General features: G+C 57.8%; 1 protein-coding gene across 3 annotated transcripts in view; it reads right to left on the bottom strand.

The window, feature by feature from the left end:
• Window positions 1-23,145, bottom strand: part of AGAP3 (ArfGAP with GTPase domain, ankyrin repeat and PH domain 3) — a 109,378-nt gene that overhangs the window by 51,666 nt on the left and 34,567 nt on the right. For all 3 annotated transcript variants that reach the window (XM_063418476.1, XM_063418486.1, XM_063418467.1), the window contains exons 2-7: window positions 16,928-16,986; window positions 12,151-12,238; window positions 11,889-11,974; window positions 11,600-11,741; window positions 10,208-10,342; window positions 7,245-7,372 (exon numbers count right to left, since the gene is read on the bottom strand). In XM_063418476.1, coding sequence (XP_063274546.1) covers window positions 7,245-7,372; window positions 10,208-10,342; window positions 11,600-11,741; window positions 11,889-11,974; window positions 12,151-12,238; window positions 16,928-16,986 — 638 coding nt within the window. The remainder of the gene's footprint in view (window positions 1-7,244; window positions 7,373-10,207; window positions 10,343-11,599; window positions 11,742-11,888; window positions 11,975-12,150; window positions 12,239-16,927; window positions 16,987-23,145) is intronic.

Raw genomic sequence — 23,145 nt, 5'->3', positions numbered from 1 at the left:
TGTCTCACGAAGACAGCCGTGATGCCAGTGGGGATGCATGTCCCCAGGACTCCAGCCTTCACCTTCCCAGGTCCTGAAGCATGGAGTGCCACACCCCAAGCTCTGTGTGAAACCCATCTCTGCTGCTGGTTTGGAGGTCTCTCTGAGCAGACTCTGAAGCTGGCACACACCTCTGGTGCCTGCAGACCGCCATAGCCATGGCTGTGGTGGCCTGTGCCTGGGAACACAAGGGGCTTCGCTCACACCTCACTGGACTTCATGGCAGCAGGAAGATCCAACCATGCACCCACATCAACAGCACATCTCTTCCACACAAGGCTGGTCACTCCCACCCTGCCCATGCCAGCAGTGCGGGCAGCCACCGGACAGGGGCTTAGGACATCCCAGAAGCAACACTGGCATGGAAGCACTTCGGGTCTGCAGCCCAGAACATCTCACTGTGACACGGCACACGGCAGCCCAAGCCCCCTGGCAGCTCTGAACAGCATTTCAGAAACACATGGAGGAGCTGCCCCCAGAAGGGCAGGTGAGCTCCAGCAGCCCAGAAGGGGCAGCCCACCTCCTCCCAGCTCCATGCTCACACAGTGGTGGCATCAATGGCCCAGTGGCTTCCTCCAACCCGCCTATACTCTAAGCAGGAATGGAGCCTACACAGGGGGATGATCTTCTGAAGGGGCTTCACGAGAGACCCCCATCCCCAGTGGGATCAGAGCCTTATTCTGAGAAAAGCTTTTCAGAGAAGTGTGAAAGGGGCTGCACAGGCAGAGCAGTGACCATGACCCACAGCCCAGACTCAGAGAGAGGTGCAACCTTCACCCAAGCCATGGATCCCCTCGACTTTGACAAGAGATATGGGAGAAGGCACACAATGAGAACTTAGGAGATGAAAAGCCACCCAAGCAGCATTTTAGCTTCCTCCTCAAGAAGGCAGAGCACGGAAAATAATTCCATGCTGAGAGCAGGTGGGTGGCTCAGATGATCCCAGCCGGTCTGGAAACAGGAATGTTTCTGGAGTCCTGAGGGACTCCAGAACAAGAGGGAACCTGGTCTGGTTGTGCTTCTCCACAAGTGCAAGAGGCTGGGAACTCTGTCCAGAGAAGGGAATGTCACCTGGGAGCTCCTCTGCAGGGTGAGGAACCCTGCACTGGACAAGAAAGTTCTGCTGCTGAGTCCCAGAGAAGGGGGGACCATCACCGACACAAAGGGGTGAAACAACGAGTCACCTGCCAGTGACCTCTGAACCTTCAGCAGAGAGAGCTCCTGTCAGTCCCAGCCCCAACACCCACAGGAGCTCACAGGTGCTGTGATGGAGGAAGAGCTGCAGAGCCAGGGCCAGGTGCACACACGCGCAGTCTGTGTTGAACTGACTCATCACACACGAACTAGGTCAGAGAAAGTGAAATACTCCAAGTGTTAGGAAGAGAAGGAGGATGCAGCAGCAGAGAACCTGCCACATGGAACAGTGAGCTGAGCGTGGCTGCCCCTCCAAGACCAGCTCCTGGCCATGCTTGGCATGTCTTGGCAGCACGTTCCTGATGCTGTGACTGTGGGGAGGAGCCACTTCCGAGGAGGTTGCTGAGTCTGAGTTCCTGCCAGAGCAACTGGAACAAACCCTGTGGATGCAGGTGATGGACACTAAAACATCAAGAAGAAATTTTGCTACATTCTGGTTTATATTTTACTTACTGCCTGCAGTCCCGTGTGTCATTTCTGTCTGGCCAGAACAACTTTCCTTAGCCTGTAAGCCTGCCTGCTTTTGGAGCCAAGGTTACTGTCCCTGACTGACGAAGGACACTGGTCTTTGAGCCTCCCATGTCCCACAGACCAAACCTCAGGAAGGGCTCTGGCGCTGGAGCATGGCTCACACCAGGCTATGAAGGCAAGCTCCCACGAGTTTGGGGGCAGAGAAGAAAGTCCTTCAAAGACAGAGTGGCTCTGGCAATCCTGAGCCCCAGCACTCCGCTGGAGCAGGGAGCTCCAGAACTCCCGTGGGATCCAGGGACACAGGAAAAATCTCAGGGATGTGGGAGAACCCTGACAAGATGACAGGTCTGGGCTGGTACCATGTGCCTGCTATTGGCAGGTGCTTTGCTGGTGGACCTGAACAACCACCTGTGGTCACCACTGGAATCTGAGAACACAGTAGGAACTGGAAACTTGGTAGAACACGTGAGGGACGAGTCCTTCCCATTACTGTGTGACCAATGGAAGAGCATCAACAGTGCCATGGGGAGCCTGGGCAGGACAGAAGGCAGCTGGAGTTCTGGGGCAGTAATTCCTAACCCTCATTCCTGGCCTAACAAGGCCTGAGACAGAACAAGGAGTTTGGTAAGGGCTCTGAGTGGAAGTGCACAGACAAACAGCAAACACCACTCTGGTGTCTGCAGGAGGAAGGGAGAAGCTAGAGGAGCACATGGATGATGGAAAGTGGGCACCATGAGCTGAGCAGGCAACGGGACACGGGCTTCCATGAGGAAATGCCAACACCTGCTGCTGCAGCTCCTGAATTCTGATGGAACGTGCCACAGCAGGCCAGTGTGCACTGTTACCAGCTCAGGTGAGCTGCCCTTGGGGCTTCATTTCACTTGCAAACTTTAATTTTCCACCTCTTTCATCTGATCTCTCGCTGAAGTCTGGCTGAAGTGCCCCCAAAGAGCCTGTGCAGGAAGACTAAGGCATTGGAGGAAAGCCATGACACCAGGCAGCCCAGAGCACGGTGGGGATGGAGCAGCTCCCAGGGCCCAGGAGGGCACCAGTTCCCTCCACCAGCCCGTCAGGTACCTGCATGGGGCACCTGTGTTACCTCCTGCCAGCTGCTGGGAACCAGTTTCCTGGCAGAAAGACAAACTGCCATCCCACAGCAAACACAACAGTGACTCACCCACAGCCTGGGGAACTCCCAAAGGCATCCCAGAGGCCCTGAAGAAAGACTGAGAACGGGCAACAACAGTGAGGAAATCAGGTAGAACAACTCTGCAGGTGCTGCAAGCACCCACTGGCCCAAGGAACTCCCATCCTCTACCTGTAGGCAAGGGCCAGCAGCTGCCAGGAGGGAGCAAGGTGGGAGTCAGGGCCAAGGGAGGGGTGGGATTCCCAAACCCACCCAACCTGCTCACTCAGCAACAGGTGAGCAAGATACAGAGAGGAGAGCCCGAGGAGCAGGCAAGAGCTTTCCCTGGGGCTGCTGGGTTCTGAGGAACACAAGGGGCCTGCTCCAGTGGGTGCAGACCCACACCCCTCAAGCTGCTGGAAGGCCAAAGGGACAGATCTGTGTCCCCAAAGGAGTGCAGGACCCCAGGGCTGGCCCTGGCTCCTGCTGTACCAGACTGATGCTGAACACAGTACCCAGGGTCAGGGACCTGCCAAGCACATCCAGTGACTCATGAGAGCTGGGGGAAAACCCTGCCCAGGGCTGAGCTGCTCCTGCAGCTCCCTTTCCCTCCCCATGCATGGAGCAATGTCCTCGAGGCTCCAGGCACCACTGCAGAGTAAGAGAAAAAACCCCAAATTCCCAAAGACAAAAACAAAACCAGGGCCTTTGACTGGTTCCCCACATGATCATCCACTGTGCAAGGAGACCAGGACAGCTCCACTGTCCCAGGAGAAGGGACACACGAGCAACAAAATCACCAGGGTCCTCTGGAGTCCCTCCTCTCCCAGTAACCACGCTGGACTGGTCCAGCTGACAGACCAGACCTGCAGTGGCCATTTCCAAAAAAGTTAGTTTGGCTCAGCCAGTAGTGTCAATCTACTTCCAGAGGAGTTTGTGTCCACAACAAGAGAAGGGGAGGGCTGGGTCTCAGCTCCGTAAGAAGCCCTTTGTGGGGGCCCCTTGTTCCCTTCTCTGCCTTCTCAGCTGGCAGCTCCAGAGGACAGCACTGTCCCTGCAGCATGGGCCAGACCAGGCCAATCCCAGTTCCAGGGGCTCCTCCTGCCCCCCAAATGCCAGCCCCACTGTTCCAGGGGCTCCTCCTGCCCCCCAAATGCCAGCCCCACTGTTCCAGGGGCTCCTCCTGCCCCCCAAATGCCAGCCCCACTGTTCCAGGGGCTTCTCCTGCCCCCCAAATGCCAGCCCCACTGTTCCAGGGGCTCCTCCTGCCGCCCAAATGCCAGCCCCACTGTTCCAGGGACTCCTCCTGCCCCCCAAATGCCAGCCCCACTGTTCCAGGGACTCCTCCTGCCCCCTAAACGTCAGCCCCACTGTTCCAGGGACTCCTCCTGCCCCCCTGGGCAGTACTGGAAGGGAAGGGGATCCTTCTATCTCATCTGTGCACACTGGTATCTGTGGCATAAGGCAAATGAAAGCTCCTAATTGTTTTTTGCCTGGCTTCTCTCCACCTCATCTCCATGTTAAGTCCTGTGCTCCTAAACTCTTCCTTGAGAGCCTTTTTCCTGTTTTCCTGTGCCAGTTACTGCTCTTTGACTTGCAAAAGCAAATGGGAAACCCTGGTGAGAGCCCCAGGCCCTCAGGTATGACAGAGCTCAGCTCTGCTCCATGAGCACCCTGTCAGTGTCCCATCGGTCCTTCCTGGCAGGGCGAGCCTGTGCAGCACCTCCCAGAGCTGCCCCACCATGCAGGGCCAGGAGCAGGGGATACCAGGGCCTGTGCCCTCCCCCGTGGGCACTGTGCCCTCCCAGTGGGCAGCCCGAGTACACACCTGAGCGTGTGGGCTGCTCTGCCCAGCTCCCTGTCACAACCATCAGTTATGGGTGAATTTGTCTCCCAAAGCCACTTGGATTTTCCCTGAGGACAGTGGGGAGCAGCTCCAGAACCTCACTTCTGAGCTCATGCAAGAACAGGTAAATACTTCATGGCATTTTAGGATCACTCACCATTGCTTCACTATTTTAGAAGGGTCTTTAGTAATGGGGGAGAGACATGCAAACACCAGGGCAAAGATCGCTGCACGGGTCACTGGCACCAAGAGGGTTTGTGGTGGGAGCACACAATTCCCCAGGAACACAGATTGACTTTGATCACCCTTGTGGGGCCCAGGTTTGCAGAGGGCAGGAGGGGCACGGCACTGGACAGGCACAGAGCAGGTCAGGGGAGGGGGCACAGGCCACCAAGGCGCAATCTCTGTGAGCTGCACGCTGCGTTACTTCCCTTCACAGCTCTGCTTCCCACCACAGCTCCCTACGTCCCTCCAGCCAAGCCAGGAGCACAGCAAGGTACAGAGAGCAAAGGTCTGTCCCCGAGCAGGCAGCCAGAATTCACCTCTACACAGACGTCGTCTGCAAGCCGTGCTGAGAGGTGCTCTGTGGGAAGGAAAGGAGAGGAAAGCAGGGACGGCTCTGAGCAAACACCTCACAAAGCTCATGACATGCAGTTAGAAAATTCTTCCAAAATTTGCTTCCCCACGGTCAGTCCTAAATCCACCCCTTTTGTTCAGTGCTGCCTTTCCTTAAGGAGCTCTTTTGTGTCACACCTGTGTATTTTAGGTCAGGTTTGGCCTATCTCTGCACTCATTCCTCAGCTAAATCAGTCAAGGGCTTACTTTCCTTTCCTCCTGTGTCGGGGTCTCCTCCCTCCCACACGTTTTTGCTGCTCCTTCAGGCTCCATTCACAGTGCTGTGAGTGACTGGACTCAGACCAGGGAACCCAGAGGGTCTGGAAGCCCCATCCCTCACACAGGTAAGCACACTGCCTGCCTGGCACTGCCAGTGCCATGACACATATTTACCGGGACTCCTCTCATCTTTGGACATGAAAGAAAACACTGAACAAGTGTCCAGCTCCCCTGAGAAATGCTGACCTTGGCCATCAGCCTTTTGCTTCCCTTCCAGCACAAGTGGCCTCTCCCTCCCAACCAGGCTCACACTGTACACAATCTGCTAACAAAACCCTCAAACTACCAGAGACACTCAAATCTGTATTTCCCTGGGACTTTGCCCTCCACCTTGGATGTCTCCCATTGAAGTTGTCCCAGTTTTCTGGACACAAGCACGTTCTGACAGAACCCGGCTTCGCAGCCTTCCCCAGCAGCCCCTCCACCTGCACACAGACCTTACCTGAACCTGCTGGTGTCCAGGTGACCTGGAGCACCAGGAGGCTGGCACAGGTCTCTGCAAAAACCTGCACTCCCCTACTTGCAATCCAGCTTCAGAAGCCTCTACAGCCCGGTAGCTGATGGCTGCAGATACGGCTCAGGCCTGTGGTGGGGGCCCAGGAGCCCTCCCAGGGCTTGGAGGTTCTGACACACCCAGAGTTTCAAAGGCAATCCCCTTATGGAAAACCCATCAGCTGCAGGTGCTGTCCCTCAGCTGCAGGCAGATTTCCTGCAGTCCCTGTCACACATCCTGTGGCTCTGTATGCCAGCTGCTCCAGAGATGGAATCTGTTGCCTTAAGTGCCCTGGGCAGCAACGGAGCCCAGGATCTCTTCTTTCTGCCTCACCAGTTGCCCATCCAGCATTTCTGTAGGCACTGGACATGTAGCAAAGCTTGAATGCAGTGAGGTGGCTGCCCAAAGGATCTCCTTCCCCAGCCCCTCACCATGGAGCCTGTCCTGCCTCAGCACGCTCCAGGATCAGGGAACAAACACAGCATCAGTGTCCTCCCCACACCAAGACCCTGGCAACCCTTACCAACAGCACAGAGCCCTTCCTCTGGCTGAGGGGAGGGAACCTCCTTCCCTGTTCTGCTCCTTCAGATCACCACTGAGCCCACCTTCCCGCAGGTACATCCCCTCAGATGCGTGTGGGCATAGACCAGCAGCGTCCCGAGTGCAGGGAGGCAGGACTGAGCAGCTGTGCCCACCCAGCTGGGGCAGCCAGAGCCCCACCCTCACACCCCTGTGCTGCCCAACAGCCCCACACTGCTCACAGCCCTGCTGTGTCTGCCAAAGCACGGCACAGTCTGGGGACCGTGAGCCAGACCCAAAGGTTTGCACGTGAAACTTGACCTCAGGGCAAGCATCAAACTGTCACACAATCATAAAACCATGGAGTGCTTTGGGTTGGACGGGACCTTCAAGTGCATCTCACTCCACCCCCTGCCATGGGCAGGGACATCTTCCACTAGAGCAGAGTGCTCCAAGTCCCAACCTGGCCTCGGACACCTCCAGGGATGGGGCAGCCACAGCTGCTCTGGGCTGTGGAGGAAGCACTGTGGGGACACCACTCCTGCTCTTCCCAAGAGCCAGCCCAGAGCAGCAGCACAAGTCTAAGGCTGAACCCTTGGGTACTGAGCTGAGGGTGTGGAGAGCACCAGAGGTCCTTGGCTTTCCCTGTTCCCATTCCCCACCTGGTTGATGTGGACAGAAGGAATGGAGGCTGCAGAAACAGATGAGTGGCTGGGTGAGTTGGGCAGGGACTTGCAGGGGCCGATGGAGAGCTGGTGCTTCTTCCGGAGAGCCACCACCTTCTGAGCCACTGGAAAGGAGAAAGGGACAGGGTCAGAGTTCAGAAAGCAGCTTCCTCCACCCACAGATTTCTGGAGGGCTTCAGAGAGGCCCAGGCCCTTCCCCTGACTGATGTGCTGCCTGCACTGCTCAGGCTGAGTCCCCAGAGGCCACCTGCCCTCTCGGGCATCACACAGAACAGCAGCTTCCCACGGATACCATGGAGACACTGCGAGTCCGGGCTGCTGCAGGAGAATCCCTGGGCAGGATCACTTCTGTCACCCCTCACGGCAACGCCAGGAGCCAGGCACTGCACTGAACTGCCTGGGCAAATGCCACCTCCATCAGTCTGGGCCTTGTGGGTCTGTGAGGTGACACCCTGAGGGGCTCTGTGTGGAATCCCTGGTGGGTCACTAGGGGCCTTTGCATGCTCCTCCTCTGTCCAGACTCAGAGTGCTGGGTTTGCTTTGAAGCACTGAGTGATGCTCAGGTGCTGGTGCTCCCAGTGCCCCAGGGCAGCAGGGCTGCTCAGGCTCTGTGGGCAGGGCACGCCTCACTGGCTGTACAGCAGACCTGTGTGTGCCAACCACAACAAAGACTGGTGGAAGTGATGGCAGAAATTATCCCAGGAAAGTCTGACTGATGTTCAGGAAGTACAAGAGCCTGGGCCCAGCATGCAGAAAGATGAAGGTCTCCTCAAGGGGCCTCACTTCAGGACTGGGGAGATGTTATCCCTCCAGTGTGGTCTCACTGGCCTCACTAGCAGTCGTGGTATGGGATAACTGATGGGCAGAGCCTCTGCCAGGCTCCCTGCCCACAACAGCAGTGGCTGAGGGGTTTTCTGGGTCTTTCCTGGCCCCTAGGAGGCTGGAGCTCACAGTGTGCCCAGCCAGCATTGGGATGGAAGCTGTTCCCGGGCAGGGCATCCAGAGGCTCCCCGGCTGGAGCCTGGGCCTGCCCAAACACAGGGCTCTGTGTTTGAGGGAACGATGGAGAGCAGCAATGCCACCAGCACCTCAGCCACAGATCCTGGCCCATGGAGCACTGGCTGTCCTCTCCTGCCCTCTCCAGTTCTCAGGGCGGAGGAAAGGCAGGAGCATGCACTTGGGATCTGCAGCAGAACTGAAGCTCAGGAACTCACCCACAGCACAGGGCAGCACAGCTGCTGTCCCTCCTGTGCCCTGCAGGCCTGGGGCTGGGTCAGTCCTCCTCCTTCTCAGGAACATCACAAAGGTGATCATGGCTAGGGGCTCCCTGACCTTTTCTTGAAACTCCCTTAAAACGAAGCCCAAGAACTGAGCCCCCCACACTGATGGCTCCCTGCAAACCGTCCTGGCATCTGCTGAATCTGAGCCCCAGATTTCTGCCAAAAAGAATCGTAAGGGCAACCCTGAGAATAAAGCTCTTTAACCAGACCTCTTTGGAGTTAAGAGGGCAGAAGGCACATTCCACAGCAGCCCCACCTCAGTGGGGCTCTGCCATGAGGGGACCACGCCAACCACCCCTGAGGGCAGGCCCACCTCAGGGAGTCCTGAAGCTGACAGGACCCTGCAGGACACAGCCCGGCCTAGGGCACTGTGCCCGGCCATACCAAGGTCCCATCCTCTCCCTGCAGACGTCACTGTGACATCTGCGCACTTGGGAAGGATGGAGGAGCACAATTCCCACAAAGCCAGCAGCACCTGCAGGGGCAATTCTGCCAGGACATGAGAAACCAGCAAGGAGGAAGAGACCCCCATTCTCCTGCCGCGTGTCCCTCTCACGGTGACCTTGGGCAGCCCGGCTGCCCAGACACAGCCTCGGCCACAAAGCCCCAACACCATCAGGCACACACTGCAACGTGCTCAGAGCAGACACAGCACAGCTCGGGCACACACAGCTGCAGGCTACAAACCAGACACCGAGACCTGCTCTGAGGAACAGGGTCCCTGCTGCTCCTGCCCGGGCTGTGGTGGCACAACAGCTCTTCGAGAACCCCTGTGCAGCTGGTGAAGGTGGAGACACCAGTGTGTCTGTCTTGGAGCACTCCCTGACCCTGCAGCACCACAGGTGTGTGGGAAGAGCTGTCTGTGTGCAAGGGGCAGGGTGGGCACTGCCTCACGCTCCCGAGCCAGCACAGGGACATGACCTGCTCCCCACAAAGGGCAGCGGCCACCGGCTGTGACCCAGGACAGCGGCAGGGAAGGGCTCTCCAGAAACAGAGGTACAGCACACACTCCACAAGCACAGGTAAGCAGCTGTGGAAGCTGCACTCAAAGCAGCTCTTCCTGCTCCTGCTGTGGAAGCAGACATCCTTCCCAGCCTGCCCGGGGTACGTCTGCTGGGATCCGGGGTGGCAACTTGTGTGGAAGAAGTCATATAAAGACAAGGTCTGATGGAAACTGGACTGCCATGTGAGGCAAAGTCCTCACAGTGTCTGTGCTGCCAGGACTCCACAAGATCCCAAACCAGCTGCACCAGGATCCAGCAGATGCCAAACCAGCTGCACCATGACCAACCAGTGCTCACTAGGAAGAACTGCTTACCCACTCCAGAAACAGCACATCCCATCAGCCCCAGGCCATTCCCCCTTGTCCTGTCACTAAAGGGAGCACACAATCCCCTTTAGAGTCAGGTCACAGTTTATTTAAGCAGACTGCAAACTCCCAGGAGATGGTGCAGGTTCCCTGTGCCCCTCAGCATCACTGTGCTGCAGACTCCTCTCCAAGCCTAAGCAGGAATGCTGTCTCACACTGTTCCCATGAGGAACAGCTGCCCCGTTCAGCTGTTCAGGTGCTGCTTTCCTGCTGCAAGGGCAGCACAGGCTCCCCTGTGAGCCCCCAGTGCTGCCCACCATGCCCGGACACCCCGGCGGGGCTGCAGTTACCGTCCTGGAAGACCCTCTCCACGTTCAGGCCGTAGGTGGCACAGGTCTCGTAGTAGGTGCAGCGCTTCAGGTCGTTGGAGAGCTTCCGTGCGCGCGAGTCGTCGATGACGCGCGGGTTGGTGGCGCTGATGGCATCTGCAAACCCAAGGGACACGAGGCTGAAAGGAGAGGACCCCATCCCGCCTATCCACAGGTCCCACGACACTTCTGACCTCCTCCCTCTCTTCACACAGAGGAACCACCTCCACAGCACTGCCCCATAAATGCCTGTGACCACGGAGTCCCACGTTTGTAGAAAAATGGATGAACCTGATTCAATTTCCCAAACCTCCTAGCCACCAACATTCCAGCAGACAGGGGCAGAACACCTGTGGCAGGTGTGGAGACCAAGGCCAGGCAGCCCCAGGTGACAAATAAAGTAGATTTATCAGTCTCCACCATTTTATGGCTCATGGCTGAGCCCTACATGTTAAAGAATCCAAGGGAGAAGTCCTCCTGGTTTAATAAGAAAGTCATCTCTGCTGGGATGTCTCCACAGCAAATGAATTCCTGGACAGTTCCAAAATACAGGCTGTTTGTAACCCAGATAGCCACCAAGTGCTTCCCTGTTTTGGAAAAACTTCCTTCCAAAGAGGAATCCAACTCCTTGAAGGCAAGCCAGGGACAGGTGGGGGCTGTGAACAAACCTTCTCAGGTGGGACCTGCACTGTGGGGAAGCCCTCCTAGAGCTCTTCAGATGGCTGTGTGCCTGAACCAAGGCTAGGACCTCACCTGGTTCTGTGTCTGGGACAAGAATGGCCACTGACCCCGTTACCTGTCCCACTCCTGCGCCTCCACAGTGCATGCTGCCACCCCACTCCTGAGCCAAGATCACGCAGTCCTAAAATTCATTCCACAATCTCTAAATATCCAAAGTTTAACAACTTTGTTCTGCTTTTAATATGGGGGTCTGGAGTAGACTCCTTTTGACTCCCTCCCACTGCTCCTGTCTGCCCTCCTGGCCTTGGAGCTTTGTCCTGGCCAGGAACAGGTCACACAGTGCTCAGGAACCCTCCTGCCAGGACAGTTTTTCCCTACATCCATGTCCTGCTCCCACACTCTACTGTCACACAGAAAACTCTTCTGTGACAGGCAGGCTCCCTCCTGCCTGTGCTGGCAGAGCTGGGGGAGGCAGCACCAGGGCATCATGCCATTTCCAGGAGGAAAGTGGCTCCACGGAACGAGGCAGCTCTCTGTGGGGAAGCTGAGATGGTGTGAGCAGGAACTCCCTCCTCAGGGCCCTGGGCTGGGGCTGCAGCATGGTCCCTCAGCCCCACGCAAGGCTCACAGGATCCCCCGTGCTCCCAGGGCTGGCACCCCGCGCTCCCGCCTGAGGCCGGGCACCGTTCTCACCCTGTGTGCCCACCAGCACCATCGGCACCTCCGCCGTGTTCCGGTAGCTGCAGAGCCGCAGGTAGTAGTTGTAGACGGTCTGGAAGCTGATCTCATCCTCCAGGCTGAAGACAAACACCACAGCATCGACCCAGGCAGCAAACTGAGGAGACGTGGCAGGGTTACAGCGTGCACGGGCAGCTGCACAGCCGGGCCCACGAGGGCAGCCACAGCCCGGGCTCGGCCAGCACACAGCCCCACTGCCCCGCAGGATGGGGGGAAGGCAGCACAGCGAGGACAGCTCTCCTACCTGGAGCTCAGGGGGGCCCCCTTCATCTCGAATCAGCAGCAAGTAGCTCTGACCATCCACCACGATCTCCTTCTTAAACCGGCCACCTTGGGGGAGCAAAGCTGCCGGTCAGTGGGGGAGTGCAAGCAGGGGACACCCCAAATGAGGGCCAGGGGTGCTGCAGAGCTCCGTGACAGTGCTGGAGGGGTTGCAGGGACTGGGATCACCTCCAGCACCACGGAGAGGAGTGAGGACCCAGCCCATCCCCAGAACCAGCCCTTACCCTCTGGAGACTCCTCCTGCACGTAGGTGCCGGTCAGGTAGCGGTGCACCAGCGCCGACTTGCCACTGGACAGGTTCCCCACGATGCCCTGGAACGGACACACGTGTCAGCTGCGTGTCAGCACGGGTCCCTGCACACGCGGCCACCCCCATGAGGTGACACCACCAGTGCTGGGGCACACGCTGATGAGAGGCAGAGGTGTCCCTGAGAGGACGCGGGGATGGTGTGACCCAGCCCAGTATTTGGTGGGAGGGCAGGGGACTGGCTGGGCTTAGTTAGGCAGAGAGCAGCCAGCACTGGGGCACAGCCACCCAGACAGAGGGCAGTGGGTACTCCTGTCCTCACTGAACAGGCACAGCCCTGTCCAAGCCACATCAGCTCTTCCCACAGCCTTTCTGCTCCTCAGGGAACACTTGCCGTCCCAAGTCAATTAGAAGGACAGAAACCTCTTCTCCCAGCCTGCACATCCCCAGTTCTGGGGTGTTGCAGCTCTGGACAGCAGCAGCAGCAGAAGGGGAGCAGAGCCCAGGTCCACGTTGGGTCCAGGCCCAGCGTGTGCTCATGCCCGAGGCACAGGCACAACGGCAGCACCGTGTGCACCTTCCAGCAGAGCCAATGGTGCTGCCCAACACAAACACCCAGCACCAATGTTCAGCCAAAGGATAAAGCTACTGAGCACCGAATTTAACTGCATGGAAGCACATCTGACTGCAGCACCCTCAGACTGGCTATGAAATGCAGGCGGGTGTCCTGGGATGAGGCAGTCACACAGCCCAGCTCTGCTCGTTGTCAGTGTCTTCCTGACTGTTCAATGACACTTAATTGTGGGACCAGGTCTGTACTGAAGGATCTGGAGCACAAGTCTGATGAGAATTGGCTGAGGGAGCAGCAGGGGCTCAGCCTGGAGAAAAGGAGACTCAGGGGAAACCTTCTCATTCCACAGCTCCCTGACAGGAAGGTGCAGCCAGGTGGGGATCGGGTTCTGCTCCCAAGTAACTAACAACAGGAGAAGAGGTAACATCCTCAAACTGCATCAGGGGAGGTTTAGGCTGGATATCAGGTAGCCCTTTTCCACAAAATGGGAAGGGGTCACCTTCAGCTGAACCAAGTCACTACCCCTGGAAGTGTTCGAAAAATGTCGATGTGGCACTTGAGGGTATAGTCTAGTGGTGAACACAGTGGTGGTGCTGGTTGATGGTTGGACTTCATGATCTTAGAGGGCTTTTCCAGCACTAATGGCTCTGTGATTCTGTACAGCTGCACTCACACGGCCACACCAGTGCTGAAGATGTGGGGTAAGGAGAGGCTACGAACACTAAAGCTGCCTCTGCCACCATGGAAGTTTACAGTTGAACTTCTGCAGGCACAGGGATGAGCCTGGCAGGTGAGTCAGCAGCAGGCAGGTTCTCCAGCTCTCAGCCAGGCCCTCAAACGCTGCTCTGGGTCCTGCCAGGAGTCCTGCCCCGGGCTGTGCTCCCGTGAGAAGCAGAGGCCCAGCCCTTTGGCCTCCAGCATTCTGCAGCACAGAGCAGGGCACAGCACACCGGCCTGTCTTCCAGCTCCTGTGCCAACGGAGCCAGCACGGGCAGCACCAGCAGCACCCATCAGTGGTCTCCACAGGCACACACAGGCCACTCTCACCACTGCCACATCTGTCACTCCTCACAGCAGCTACAGATCCCCAGAGCACGTTCACACAGGTGACAACACTGAGAACACAGGCTGGGCAACGCTGCCCGCTCCTGCACGTGCATCTCTGGAGCCACGCTGAGCCTGGGGCTGCACCACCACCATGCCCATGCTATGGACAATGGCAACAGCCCACTGAGTCCTGAGCCCTCCCTGCCACTGCGGTCTGACAGGGTAATCACACAATCGTGGAATTGCTGGTGTTGGAAGGGACCTGCAAGGTCATCCAGTGCCACCCCTGCCATGGCAGGGACACCTCCCACTGTCCCAGGCTGCTCCAAGCCCTGTCCAGCCTGGCCTGGGGCACTGCCAGGGATCCAGGGGCAGCTTCTCTGGGCAGCCAGTGCCAGGGCTTCACCACATCCACAGGGAAGAATTCATTCCCAATATTCCATCTAACCCTGCCCTCTGTCCATGGGAAGCCATGGACATTCCCCTTTGTCCTGTCACTTCAGGCCCTTGTCCCAAGTCCCTCTCCAGCTTTCCTGGAGCCTCTTCAGGCACTGGAAGGGGCTTTAATGACTCCAGGCTGAACACCCCCAGCTCTCCCAGCCTGGCTCCAGAGGGGTTTCAGCCTCAGAGCATCTCCAAGGCCTCCTCTGGACTCACTGCAGGTCCATGTCTGTGTTTTGCTGGGGGGCCCTGACATGGACACAGCACTCCAGGTGGGAGCACTGAAGGCGGCCTCACAGAAGAAATCTGGAGAGCCCAGCTCCAGGCAGGCAGCTCAGGGTTCAGAGCCAGGTTGGCCACGGCTCCTCTGCCAAGGGAGCGGCTCCCGAGGCCGCCCAGCAGCAAGGGTGCCAAAGAGAAACACTCCGATGGCACTGAGCTCTAAAACTTGGACAGAGGCTACAGTTACACTTCATTTGCACATGGTACAAACCCTGACCTGCATCTCACCAGAATCTTGCTGCTCTGCCGTGTTCTTGAGCTCGCCTGGAGCTTCAAACCAGCCACAGACCTGACAATCCTGAGGAACACAGACCCTGAGAGGCAGCAAACTGCAGCCAGACAAGGTGTGAGAGCACTGTGGGAGCCTCTGTTCCACAATTTCTGGGAGAATGCAGGAATGCAGTTGGCACTGTGCTGGCACTGCCAGTGCCAGGCCCAGGGGACAAGTCCTGCCAGGAGGCATTGTCAGTGCCCCTCTGCAAGAACTGCTCAGTCACAGCTTACTCCTGGCCTGCAGCACTGGGAGGGAGCTTTTGGGGATAAACTAAGGGAGGGAGAACTGCTGAATGTATCTTAAATACATCAAATTATTCAGAGATCTTGGAGAAAGTATCCTGAACACTTGGGAACACAAGCAGGGAGGGCAGCGAGACCCTCAATTCCTGCAGGAGAGACAGAGGAGACAGAGGACACAGAGTCGCTTGAAAATGGGAAGGAAGTGAAGCTTGGCAAGATTTCTTGCTGGGGTCAGCTCTGGGCCTCTCGTGACAAGAAAGACACTGAGGGGCTGGAGCCCCAGGAGGGGCTGAGGGAGCTGGGAAAGGGCTGAGCCTGGAGCAAAGGAGGCTCAGGGGGGACCTTGTGGCTCTGCACAGCTCCTGACAGGAGGGGACAGCCGGGGGGGTCGGGCTGTGCTCCCAGGAACAGGGACAGGAGGAGAGGGAATGGCCTCAGGCTGGGAATGGTCTCAAGCTGTGCCAGGCGAGGTTCAGATTGGGTATTAGGAACAATTCCTTCTGGAAAGGGCTCTCCAGCCCTGGCACAGGCTGTCCATGGCAGGGGTGGAGTCCCTATCCCTGCGGGAATTTAAAAGCTGTGTGGATGTGGCACCTGGGGACACAGCGATGGCAGTGCTGGGGAAGCAGCTGGACTCGATGACCTCCAAAGGCTTTTCCAACACAAATGATTGTGTCACTCTAAACTAGCACTCCAAAAGGCCTGCGGGCTGTTGGAGGAGCTGCTTTGGCCGATCAGATCCCAGAGCACCACAGATCCCCAGAGGTCATGAAAGCCTGGGGAAAGGGCTGTGCTGCTTGAGGAAGAACTGAAAGCTTTAGGATGGTTTAGCTGGCAGCATGGCTTAGAAGTCTTGCAGAGCCTCAACATCAGGCAGCAACACCCAAACAGCTGTGAGAATGTTTTTAAAAACTTATTTCACAGGTAAACTAACAAATGAATATTTGAAGTTTGGTTTGATTCTCACTTAACTGCAAGTAAGAGACACCTACAGTGGCAGGACAGCACAAGAAGAATTTTGTTCTTTTGTTTCTTGGACTGATACTGAAAAAAAGTAATCTTGCAAAAGCTGAATGGAGAAAGAAGCAAAGAAAGGGCACACACCAGGAGCCTGTAAGGAGAGCTGGGGGCTGGCACAGAGAGCACAGGAAGAGCACGAGGAACTGATCACTGAAGCACCTGCAGCACCCTGCCCAGCCCAACACCACCCCAGAGCCCACAACACTGACCCTGTCCCACTTGGAGGGGCTGTGCCAGGGCAGGAGGGGCAGGGGCAGCCCTCTGACCACAGAGACCACACCCCACAGGGAGCTGGTGAGGCCTGGCCTGGGGAAACCCACCCTGCACAGACAGAGCTGGGGACCCTCACCCCTCAGATTGGCAGAGCAGAGCTGAGGGTCATCCTCCAGCTCCCCTGCAGGGCAGGGACACTTCGGCAGAGGCAGGAGGAGCGCCAGTGCAGAGCTGAGAGCAGTGAGGCTCTGGAGGAGCAGTGACATCTCCCGTGCCAGGACAGCTGCTCTGGGGGTGACCACCAGGGCCTGGACCTGAACCACCCCCTGGGATCTGCACCCCTGGGTGTCCCTGCGGCAGCAGCCTGAGCAGCAGCACCCAGAGCAGCATCACAGCCCTGCCAGGGCCAGCAGGGGGGTGGAGCAGCTCAAATGCTGCTTTTCACCTGCACATCCAAGTGTTCTCCCAGATCAACAACCTCTGGCTCCCCACTCAGAGCGTGAGCTGCTGAGAAACCCCAGTCCCTCCCTGGCACGGCGGCAGCCCCAGCTCCCCTCTCCCTTCTGGCTGAAGCCTCTGTGTTTCCACCTGGCCACACGAAACTGCAGGATTTTCTTGAGCTGGGGAACCAGGGATGTCCCAGGCACAAGCCACAAGTACTCACCACCTTCAGCTCAGGCACTGAGCGACTCAGGGTCCATTCCTGGCTGTTCACAAATGAATCTGCAGACAGAGGGAAGAAATCATCAGGTTACCCTCAAGATCCCAGCAAGACCCTGCTACACTCTCCCTGCTCCCTCCAGGCAGATATATGGCTCTTCCCACCCTTCTGCTCCAGAGACACCGAGCTGTGTGAGGACCCAACACGCAGCCAAAGCCCCAAACGGGCAGGAGCAGCCGAGCCAAGGGCAGCAGCAGAGGCTGGCACCAGTGGCTGGAACCCTCCCTTCAGCCCTGCAGGAGCACAAACCCCTTCAGCACCCCCTGCCCCGAGGCACTGAGGACAGGGGAGGCACTGGGGGCCAGACGCCCTTTTGGGGAGCACGGGCTGCACGAGAGCCCCGGGCTGAGGGCACGTGCCAGCCCCTAGGCCCTGCCCTCAGCACCCTCAGGCCGTGCAGCAGGGGAGCTGCCAGCAGGGTATCAGCCACGTCCTGACTGAACACAAACACAATTAATTATTGCACATTACGGAATTGGCAGCACGCTGCAATAGGCTTAGAGAGGCTGTGGCAATCCTGCACGGCTTGAGGAAACACCCCCACTGCCACAGAGCATCTGAAGGAGGAGCAGGAGCCTGGAGGACACTGTGAGTACCAGAAGCAGCCAGCAGCCCCTCCTGACAAACCTTAGTCCCTCACTCGCCTTGGCGAGGTCAGACCTTCCATCCAACCCCAGCTGCAGGGCAGGACCCATAGGAGCAGCCCCTCCTGCACGTTTATCACACACAAACAGAAAGGATTTCTGGAGACCAGACACGTGTGGGAGCTCTGCATCTTCAGGAGCCTGTAATAAACCTGCCAAATCTGTGGCCACAGACTCGCAGGAACGGGAATCTCAGATGGGCTCACAAGGGAAGCAGCACATCCACCAGACCCAAAAGTGGGCAGCAATCAAACACGGTGACCTGGGCACTGCCACTGCTCCAGTGTCACCCGAGGGCATAGGGAGGGTGGCTCCAGACCTCTCCAGCAGCCCCAACCCCACAACCACAACTCCAAGTGCCTGCTCCAGCAGTCCCCAAAGCATCCTCAGCCAAGAATTCCTTCCCAATCTCCCACCCATCCCTGCCCTCTGGCAGTGGGAGCCATTCCCTGTGTCCTGTCCCTCCATCCCTTGTCCCCAGCCCCTCTGCAGCTCTCCTGGAGCCCCTTCAGGCCCTGCCAGGGGCTCTGAGCTCTCCCTGGAGCCTTCTCCTCTCCAGGGGAACATTCCCAGCTCTCCCAGCCTGGCTCCAGAGCAGAGGGGCTCCAGCCCTCAGAGCATCTATCTTGTGTTGGGGGCAGCACTGGGCTTCACAGCCCTGCCAGAGCCCACAGGCACCTGCCTTCACCCCAGCTCATGTTCCAGCCCTCGTAACTCCTTAGGGGGGTGTGGACACACAACAGCACCAGCTCTTCCTCCAAGCTAAAGCTTCATCTCACCTCTCTCACCTCACTGGGCAGCCCAAAGCCATGGGGAAGAGCCCACTCCTGCTCCCAGTGCCAGAGGGATGAAGCTGCTCAGAGAGCTTGAGACAGCAAACCATGACCTGGCACTGTGCCCTTGTCCTCGTTTTGTGCAGCCACCAGCACCCAGGACATTCATCCATCGTGTTCAAGAAAGGCGCCAACACGGTGCTCCTGCCTGTAGTCTGCCTTCCATGGCTGACTTTGAACACTTCTTTTCCTGGAGTTACAGACAATCCCCTAGTTTGCTGCAGGAACCCAGGTTATTTATAGCCATCCTGAGGAATCGTTTCTCTGCGGTGTCTTTCACCTGCCCTTTCTTTTTTTAGGCAGAGGTAATGTTTTTATTAAAACAATTCATCAGTCAGGAGGAAAATGATACATTTTTGAGCCCTCTCCAAAAGACAACAGCACACCTGTATTTTCAACTGCATCACTGAGTCTAAAAATAGCTGTCACCTCCAGTTGGGACTTCTGCCCTGCTCAGCTTCTTTGGCAGCTAATGTGGCAGATAAAGCATCATCCAGGCCCTGCCTGTCTCCAGGTTCCCTGAGGGGAGCAGGCAGCACGCTCGTGCTGTCTCACTGCACACAGCAGGTTTTGGCAGGTCCTAAGAGGAGCACAAGGCACACACACTCGGTGATCCTTGGGAAGGAGAGGCAGGGAGAGCCCTGGAGAGGGCTGGCTGGGCTCTCTCTGGATCTGCTCCAGGGTGACCAGGACAAGCTGTCCCAAAGACCACCAGCTGCCTCCTGCACCAACTGTCCCAACACATCCTGGCTTGGTTCTTAAGCCAGGTTAAGAGTTTGCAACACTTCGATTTCTGACTTGCTGAGAAGGCCCCTGAGTAAACCATAAATAAACACTGACAACACGAGGCCAGCAGGACTGTACTCAGTCACCCCCACACCCTGCTCCTCACTGCCACTAGCACACCCTGCCCGAGCACCAGGCACACCTGCACATCTGCCACCCCTCCAGCACCTGCCAGGCGGAATGCCAGCCCAGGACCCCCCTGGTGACACATCCAGCACACGTGCACTGACAGCCCGGGGGTCCCGGCACAGCCCGGGGGTCCCGGCACAGCCCGGGGATCCTGGCACAGCCCGGGGGTCCTGGCACAGTGCAGGGATCCTGGCACAGCCCAGGGATCCTGGCACAGCCCGGGGGTCCCGGCACAGCCCAGGGGTCCTGGCACAGCCTGGGGGTCCTGGCACAGTGCAGGGATCCTGGCACAGCCCAGGGATCCTGGCACAGCCCAGGGATCCTGGCACAGCCCAGGGGTCCCGGCACAGCTCGGGGGTCCCGGCACAGCTCGGGGGTCCCGGTACAGCCCAGCACACTGCCTGCACCCACAGTCGCCACTCAGCACCATGCCAGGGTGCGAGCACCACTTCACACAGTGCAGCTGGAGTCTCCCTTCCTTCACAGCTGCCTGGGAGTTACTGAGATGCAGATCTTGGAGATCCCTCTGAGCCCCCTCCTGGAGCCAAGGTCACAGACGTCAGGAGCAGAAGACCCCCGTGTGCCCCTGACCCCCTGGGCCAGTCCTGGACACACCAACTCTTCAAGTGAGTAATACCTCAGTGAACAGACACGCCTCTTGCTCAGGGGGACACCCCACCATGACTTTGAACATCTGCCTGGAGCAACACTTCCACAGCGCCTCCAGCCTCTCTCCTGCCTCATTAGCTGCGTGGGAGGGAGTTTCCTCCTGCCCACACTGATTAAGGATGAAGAGGGCAGTGCCTGGCAGGCAGAGAGGCCGTGCGTGTCCACACTCCAGAGCAGGCTTGTGTCCTCTGCCTGCACCCTGCGGCACCTGGGGAAGCTTCCCTCCTACCACCTGGACAAGGTACTCTAGGCAATCAAGACTTGACAGGACAAGAGGAAATGGCCTCAAGTTGTCAGGGGAGGTTTAGGTTTGATATTGAGAATATTTCTTCCCTCAATCAGCTGTCCAGCCCTGCCCCAGGACAGTGGTGGGGTCACCATTCTTGGAGGGATTTAAAAGCCACGTGGATGTGGCACCTGGGGACACGGGTTGGGGGTGGTCATGGCACTGCTGGGGGATGGCTGGACTGGATGATCTGAGAGGCCTTTTCCATCCTCAATGATTCTGTGATTCTGTGACTAACAGCCAGTTGGGGAAGGCCTGAGGGTTTGGAGCACTATCCATTTCCACGTGTTAGGCTGGGGTCAATGCCACAGCTGCATGACTTACAGTCAGTCACTGTAAGTGTCCCCTGGTCCCTTTTACAACCCCTGCTCTGCCCCAGGACATGCCAATCATCCTTCTCTCACCACACAAGGCACACCAGCCCAACAGCTGGGGGACCCACATCTGTGCAGATCAGCCACCCACAGACCCAAGACATCTCTCACACCACCTGGGCCCTGTGTCCTGCAGCCACGCTCGCAGGGATGGCTCTGTCACCCAGGTCTCAGACACCCCCCGATGGAGCCTCCTCTGTTCCCAATTTCTTGCACTTGCTTCCCTCCTCTGCCATCAGCTCCTGCAGCCGTGTGTGCGGGCAGGCACGGGTCATACCCACAGAGCTGCCAAAGGGCAGCTCACCAGCAGTTTCTCAACCCAGAACAACCACAAACCAGGCAGCTGGCTGCTGAAACCAGGACATGACCCTGATGTCAGCTCTGTCCATACAAGTGTTCATCCTTGCTTGTCAAAATGCAGAATGTGGCAAGTCCCTGCACTCATGGCTACGAATCCCATCAGTGTGACATTATACATGCTGTGTGTCACTGCAGCTATTGCACACCAGAGCAGCAGGAAAGGTCCAAAATGCACAGCAGGAGACTGACTTGGGCCCTCCTCCAACAGCACCCTTCCCTCTGTGGCTGCCAGTCCTTCCCCATTTCCCTCCAGGCCCTCCCAACCCACCACGCTGGGTGCAGGGGTGCCCAGCCCTCAGGCACCCTTCCCCTGGAACGGGCACAAGGTCCCCATGCTCTCCTGGGTGAAGCTGTAGCCATGTGGAAGCACACAGCGAGCCTCGGGCAGCCTGGCCGGGGCTGAGGCACCGCCCCAAATCCAGGCACCAAGGAGAGCAGAGCACCCTCCCCGCAGCACCCGGGCCCGGTGCCAGCTCACTCAGCAGGGACTGCCTCCAGCAGGAGACACTGCAGGGACTGATCTCCCACTGGAGCTCATGTAGCAGCAGGGAGCCACAATTTACTGGACAGCTTCACTGCTGGACTGGCTGCATCACCTGCAATTCCAGATGAAAATATACCTGATCACTCCTCCTGCATCTTCTCTTTGTTACCTGATCACACAGAGGGGACCAGGCTGTCTGTGCTGCAGCTCAACACCTCCCCCAGGTGTACCTGGCCTCCAAAGCACTGGCTCAGGGAACCCCTGTCACACCAAGAGCTTCAGCAAAGCCCAGCAGCATCCTTGGCTCCATGACACAACCATACAAGAGGAATCAGTCCAAACTGGCCTGGGAAAAGGAGACTCTGGACAGTTCTGCTACTCCCCAGAAGCTTCTGCTGATGGAGGTTTTCTGGCACAGGCAGCTCTCCTGCAGAAGGTGGAAATTTGGGAGGTGGGGTGGGCAGAGCCCCTGCCATGCAGAAGAGCAGACAGGGACACAAAGAAGGCACTCTGTAGCAGATGTCCCTTGGTCAGTTGGTCATCTTGGACACCTTCAGGACCTATAGAGCAGACCCCAGCTGTGGGGTGGTGCTGTGCACCGAGGAGGCAGGATCAGCACCCTCCATCACAGAGCTTGGACACTGTGCCCTGAAGACAGCTTGGAGGGGTTCAGCCACAGACCCACAGCTCCCAGCACCAACGTGCTGCACACGGACTGGGAGGAGAAGGAGGCTGGCCAGCCAAATTCAGCTGCTCACCCCAGCTGCTCGCTCCACAGGATGATGCACAGCAGGTTCACTACCCTGCGCTCCAGAAGCGCCAGACACATCTGGTCTCCCCACAGAGGAACTAATAATTAACCAACTCATCATCCAAGCCATGGTGGAACTCCCTCGGACACTGCAACCCTGGACACTACAGCCAGCCTTGAAACCAGGTCAGAGGCTGTGCAAACACAGCAGGGGCCATACAAACCGAGGCCCCTCATGGCCACACAAACCCACCTGACCGCACACACAGATCAAAGGGAGGCACAGGCAGCGTGTCCGGGCACAGCCACCTTTCCTGGGCACAGCCACCCCTCCCCAGCCAGGCTGACAGAGGCTCTACCCCAGCAATGCTGGCAGGAGGGGGATTTCTCCAGGTCAAGGACCAGCACAGGCACAGCCAGCGTTCCAGTCAGCACTGAGCCAGCACAGGAACCCACTGCAGGACATGACCTTGGCAAGGAATATCTCAGCAGAGCTTTAAACACTCTGCAGCAGCAAAAGGAGACAATGCTGTGTCTCTCTGGGGAAGGGCACACTTAGGAACTGCCACCCTTGCTTTGTCATCATGCCACAGCTGGCAGCAGGTGGTGTCACTGTGCTCTGAGGTCAGTGCAGACTCTGGAAGATCCAGGCATTTCAACCCCTCAGCACCTGCTGCTCTCCAGCCCCCATCCAAACACTCAAAGAAAGACCCAGACCAAACCCTGCTGTGAAGGTGGGACAGGGTCTGCAGGAAGGGAAAACCCAGCAGAGTGCGACACAGAAAGACAGATAACTCAACCTCTCATCACAGCACTCCATGGGGATCCACCTCACCAGCAAAAAC

The sequence above is a fragment of the Prinia subflava genome, chromosome 1, assembly GCF_021018805.1.
Source record: "Prinia subflava isolate CZ2003 ecotype Zambia chromosome 1, Cam_Psub_1.2, whole genome shotgun sequence".
Taxonomy (NCBI): Eukaryota; Metazoa; Chordata; class Aves; order Passeriformes; family Cisticolidae; genus Prinia; species Prinia subflava.
This window is presented reverse-complemented; position numbering and strand designations above follow the sequence as displayed.